Source organism: Dermacentor silvarum, chromosome 1, assembly GCF_013339745.2.
Source record: "Dermacentor silvarum isolate Dsil-2018 chromosome 1, BIME_Dsil_1.4, whole genome shotgun sequence".
Classification (NCBI taxonomy): domain Eukaryota; kingdom Metazoa; phylum Arthropoda; class Arachnida; order Ixodida; family Ixodidae; genus Dermacentor; species Dermacentor silvarum.
Window position 1 is genome coordinate 223,313,040 of NC_051154.1, and position 6,000 is coordinate 223,319,039.

At 39.8% G+C, this 6,000-nt stretch overlaps 1 protein-coding gene across 1 annotated transcript in view; it reads left to right on the plus strand.

Annotated features, from left to right (window-relative positions):
* LOC119436807 (proteoglycan Cow) overlaps positions 1-5,714 on the plus strand; it is a 43,993-nt gene extending 38,279 nt beyond the window's left edge. Inside the window, exon 11 of the mRNA XM_037703795.2 lies at positions 1,358-5,714. Within this exon, the coding sequence (XP_037559723.1) occupies positions 1,358-1,473 (116 nt within the window). The 3' untranslated portion in view covers positions 1,474-5,714. The remainder of the gene's footprint in view (positions 1-1,357) is intronic.
* The last annotated feature ends 286 nt before the right edge of the window (positions 5,715-6,000 follow it).

The following is a 6,000-nucleotide window of genomic DNA, read 5'->3' on the forward strand; positions in this document are numbered from 1 at the left end:
TTCTGTGCAGCAAGAATAAATATATTGCAACTGAGCACACCTGCGAGCGATTTGGCAGAAAATAATCAGCTGGTGACCGCACCGACGAACCTCACTTAGTCATAAATGTGACAAGCCACTGCTTCAAAGTATTTGCCAAATAAAGAACAAAGAGCAAGAGGCACTGATCCTGATTCAATTCATAAGCGGAATACATTTATAGCCTCTTTTTTAGAACAAGCACCATATAGGCTGCTCCGCCATTTGGACAAAGCTTTATGAGCTCCGAAAGCGCTTTTACTTGTCCGCCGAAGCTGTGGCCAAAGCTTTGTGTCAACCAAAAAGTCAGCGTCTACGATACCTCCCGAAACAGGTTTCCTGAGCCGCACTGGGCGTCATGTACATGAATTGTAAACACGGAGGCAACGGAGAGAGCTGAAGCAAGCAATGAACGCATAACCACGTGATCAAACATGGCAGTGCCCACGGGATCGCCGCAAAAAGGGTCAATATGTACCGGCCAACCCAACCTGCTGCTGTGGCTCAGCAGCTATGGCGTTCTTCGGATGAGCATAAAGTCACAAGTTCGATTACCAGCTGTGGAAGCCGCATTCAGATGAGGCAGAATGCAAAAATGCTGATATGCTTAGATCTACGCACATGTTATTTAAACCCCCTAATTTGATTTCATTTGCCCAGCACACCACATTTCTACCCTTGTTGCTTCGCATTTTATGAGCACTGAGTGCTTTCACGGTAAGAACTTGGTTAATATGGTTAAAAGGCTGTTAAAAGGATCTGGTTAAAAGACTGTTAGCTTGCTGAATACAGCAGTTCATGTGTTCAACTACTGTGCTAGTCGAAAGTAGGTGTACTTGAGCCACAATTTTTTGGTAATTTACACAGCAGAGTGTGATGCTGTTAGGTTGTACATGTCTTTTTGAATTATAACATTGCTTTTAGCACAAATACTCCTGCTGCAAATTATTATTATTATGGTAGTTTGGTTTGAAATATTTATATACAGTACAAAGGGGAAACTTTTGTTCTCTGAACTGCCCAGCAACTTGGGTCATGTGAAGGGAAACATTGTTGTACCTTAGAACTTGGGCTCAGAAGCTGTTAATCGCAGGTTTAGAGTGTCAAAAGTATCAAGCAATATATCTAATGAAGTTTCAATAGCTTTTGAAGCTAGCAAAGTGTATTCTGTTTGGTTATTTGGTTCAGGTCAGGCTTGAGCTTAAATTAAATTCCTGAAACTGAGTGCGGAACACTAACTGAGAATACGGCAGCGTAGGTAGGGTTCTGCACACAGAGAGTGGGCTGGTGGGAAAAGCAAATGGGCTCCAGTATCTCAAACATAGCTGTCTCTTTGCAGAGTCACTGATGAACAAGACCAACCGTGACAAGTCACTGGAGGATGACACAGAAGAGGACAGTGACGAGGTTAAGGACAAAGACGAAGGATCGGGAGACCGCATTCAGGACTTCTGAGCATCCTTCCCAAAACATGGCTGTTTGAGCCTCACCCATTCCCCTTTTTGCCCCGCGCCCCTTTGCAATTCACCACCGTTTCTCCTTGACGCAACGCACCCGCTTGTTCTGTCGGTGATAGCAAGTGCAATAGTCTGGGCCTCATCTGTTCTGGTTCACAGCAAGGAACAAACAAAAAAAAATTGGGCGATCGTTGCCAGGAGGAACCACATTTGTCTTCAACAGTTGGCATGACACTTATGTGTCTCATATTTTAGCAGGAACTGACAGCAGTAGTGGCATTCTAATATGAACACATTGGCTCTACTTCTTGCAAGCCACAGGTGTGTCTTTCATCATAGGTGCCCTGTTTTTTTGTTGTTGCAATTAAAGCATTGTTTTTCAAAGTAACTGAGAACTTTTTTTGTTGTTGTTACGTTGAGGAAGTTGCAGCATTAGAGCTCAACTGTGTCAGTAATTGATCAAAATTTATTATTTGTTACCACTGCTATTTAGTGTGGGCTTCCTTGGAGTAAGAATTGACAGGGAAGAAGTGTGCAAGCATGATGTGCTGTTATATGTGATGTGCAAGATTCTTCAAAGTTTTATTATTTGCTTTGTTGTTGTGTTAACATGTTGCAGTGTCATATAATTACCTTTATTTTGCAGCCCGTCACAGAAACGCTCAAATTGTGTGGTTTTGGAGTATGGCGTATTCTGTTAAGCTAGTGCATTTTATTTGCTCTGGGCAACTTATCATGACAACCAGTGGTGACAATTCAGCATGTTTCACACCACATGGTTCCATGTTTTGCGAATGCTTGCTTTACGTTCATCTGAATCACAGTGTCTTGACTTGAGGTCATGATTCAGTTATGTCTTTACCTAGTTATATTATTTCTTGGAGCTCAGTGAAGAACAAATTTTAGGGGCTACATTAAGCTATTAGCATAACCAAGGTTTGCTTTTTATGAAGCATGTAGCATATAACTTGTGAGTATGTCTATTTGGGGCTAGGATATACAAATATATTTTAAAACACTTGTTTACTGTATTGAAAAAAAAAATGTTGTATTATGCTCTGGCGTGAATACTCTTACAGTTTTCTGCATATTGCCTAATGGTTTAATTATTATACAGCAAACATGGTTTTAATTACTGGCTCATGTTTAATGCTTGCCTTTGCTTGCTTACATGAACCTTATTTATATTAACAAACTGTGTCACAATTTTTTATTGTTGCTGGCTGTGCTAATTTTGCAAAAGGTTTAATTAACTATGTCATGTGGTGGAGCTTATTTTGTTAACTCTGTGGTGCCATGTGTTTATACTGTTCCATTGTTGCTTTCTTTGTTTTCTTTGTATGCGTTCTTAATGTTCCCGAGACAAAACACACCTATGTTTGTGTCTGCAGGAGAAAAGTGAGTCTTTTAGCAACCTATGTTTCATAGAATTTGCACAAAGCCAACAGAATCCAAGTCTTCCATTTAAGTTGAGTGCCACATGTATTACCTTTGTTAAAGATGTGTTTATTTAGTTTTGTGTTCTAGGCTTTGAGGACCTCAATAGCTCTCATTGATGGTCATGTTCTTAAAGTCTCAAGCTTCTGCAGTGTCTTGCTTGCATTTCCTGATTGTTTAGAAGGAATTATTTGGAACTGACATAGGGAAGAGAAGTGTAAATGCAGCTCTGACTGCTTTTGAATGTCATTTGTTTCACAGCAACGGGCTTATAAGATTGCACAAGCCTTATTAGTAAGGTGTCTTCCAGGAAGCCAATTCAGTGATTTAGTGTACAAATACTTCTGTGATAATAGGTTAGCTTGTGCTACAGCGGTTTGATGAATCTGACTTTTCTTTTTTTCGTAGTCCCAAAATTTAAGCTTTTAATAGTCTGGTAAAAAAGGTGTAGTTAATCTTGCATTGTGGTAAACTAGCTTAGACAATACTAAAATTCCTGACTGCATGCCATACATGGACAAATTGACAAGCTATGCAGCCGATTCTGTTAATGTTGGCATGTATCAATTTAACTCGTGTAAAAGCTTTTCTTTCCCCTTCTAAGCACTTCTTTTGCATATATAGAGTTTTATGTAACAGTATAATTTTCAGATGGTTAATTTTCTCGAGCCAGTGCAATGATTCCATGTTCATTTAGCAAAGAGGTTATTAAGAAGAAAGTCTGTAGGGGAAAAAACAAAAGTTCTAACTTGCAAGATACCCTTTTATTTAAATTCAGAATCATTCTTGTGGGTCAGCTTGTCTTCTTTTTTTTTTTCCCCGAAAATCAAACTTGACGCTGAGTTTGATTTATCATGTTTGAATTTCATTATTGTTATCAATGTGTATATCTGTATCCAACTTCCAGTGTCTCAAGATATGGTTCACGCCAGCAGTTAGCCTCGCTAGCTTACCTGTGCAGCTTGTAGTTAACACATGCTAAGGCATAAGGGTGTCAAAACTCTCAAGTTTGAATCTCATCATGATTATGTGACGAAGCAGTGGTTAACCTAACGTTAATAATATGAGATTTGGCTATTGAGTCTTCTGAAAGCACTGATGCCACTAACATAAAAGAAACCTTTTTTAGACATGAAAAGCGTATTCTTGAGCATTTTTCATGTAGTAGGATTGCTAGTGTCAGTTTCCTCCATAGTGTGTTGCACAAGTGTTTCATGCTTAACAGTTTGAACCATCTCAACCGCTATGTTTCAGATGCATGTGCATTACCTTGTCAATGCCTGAGTTTACATTGTTGAATAATTTAAATGACCTTCCATGCAAGACACTTGCTAAGTGCATTTATAGACATGAATGAGAACAGCTTCATTAACCTTTGCAGCAACTTCATGCATTTTTGCATGTCTAAAGTGTATCTCGGAAGCCCGTTGCTTGTGGAACAAACCTTCAGTGCCCATTTGGGCTGCTGTTTTTTTTTTTTTTTTTTTTTTTTTTTTTTTTTTTTTTTTCATGCGGGAGAAAGATGTACATTCCAGTGAAGGCTGTGAAAGAAACTGCTGCTGTTGGTGTAAGAGTGCATAGTTTGTTGGTTGGTTTTCTACGGCCTTTCTTTGTTGTTCCTTGGCATGGCTTGATATCTGCATATTGCTTCTCCTTCATTTCTGTCCAGGAAGCATAGCAGCAACAGTGAGAACGCCGTGGTGATGAGACCATTTTTGTGCATGCTGTCTGTTCTGTGACCTATGAGCAGGAACTACTATGAGCCTTTGTGTGGGATCTTCATGTTCTGTACGCATGTTTTTAGCACTTACAGAATCTAGCACCTACAGAATTAGCGCATGTGCAGGATTTAGTGTGTGCAGAATATTTGTGATCTGTGCACCTGTTTTACTGCATTTCCTGTCCCTCTGTCTAATCCTCCAAGGCAAAGGGGGTGACTTTTGAGGGCGTACAAATGTGTTCTCAAAAGTCTTGTGTTGGTGTTTCAATCTGCTCAGAAACTGAGCATAGTGTGACAAAACAGATGCTGTTGTATTTCTCATTGTTTTTGTGACCCCTAGATGGCAGCTTTGAACTGTACAATATTCAAAAGTGAGAATGCCAAAAAAACTAAAGCAATTCCACTTAAGTCCAGTATTCATAACAGCAATTCTCCAATGTATGCCAACCACCATAAGCAAGAAGCTGGGAACTGCATCATGTCGTGCTGTCAAGTCCTGTATGTGGCCAAGCTGATGTCAGCTGAAACAAGGGGACCCGTACACTTTGCTGTTACAATGCCGATGCTTGTCTGAGGCTTAGCTGTCAGAAGTATGCGAAAATATTCTTTGAGGAATTTTTTGTGATGCCAAAACTGCACAAAGAAACTCGCAAAGTTATCTGTGAGTATTCTCAAGCATACTGCATTCCCTTTTGCTTTTGGCTGATAAATTTCTGCGATTCCTTGTTAACTCTTGCTTGTAATTGGCATAATCTATCTAGGCAAGTAGTGAACTCTGAAAGTAATATTGCTGTTTTTCCCTACTTAATGGAAGTTGCCTGTGACATTTTATCACATGAGAGACTGCAAGGATTAGTCCTGGGCTTAATGGGACTAGTGGATGGTAGTCCACAATGCATAACTAGCATCTTTGTTTCACAAAGTGTAGCAGTACAAATGTCTTCTTTTCTTATAAGTGCCATCCGATGTTTTTCTGTATGCATTTATGCCACATGTATTTACTACTTGCATATGGTCATGGTAACCACTATGTAACAATGTTTTTGTAGGCTGTGATGAATAAAGTACCACTACGAGACATACATTATGTAGTGTATGACCTAGTGTATGTGTAATTCATACATATAAAAGGCAATTTGTATACAGACGTATGCCACTGTGCAAACATAAGACTGTTCGTTTTGCAGACAAGCACCAGCATCTCATCTGCATGGAGAGGCAACATAGAGGTGCACAATTGTTTATCTGCCCTCCTCTAGGGATAAGAGTTCACCAGTTTAACGTATGGAAACTTGGTTACTTGCTGCTGTCTGTCACGAGCACCTGCACCACCCAGGCGACTGTACAGCTGCACTCATAAAGGTTCAC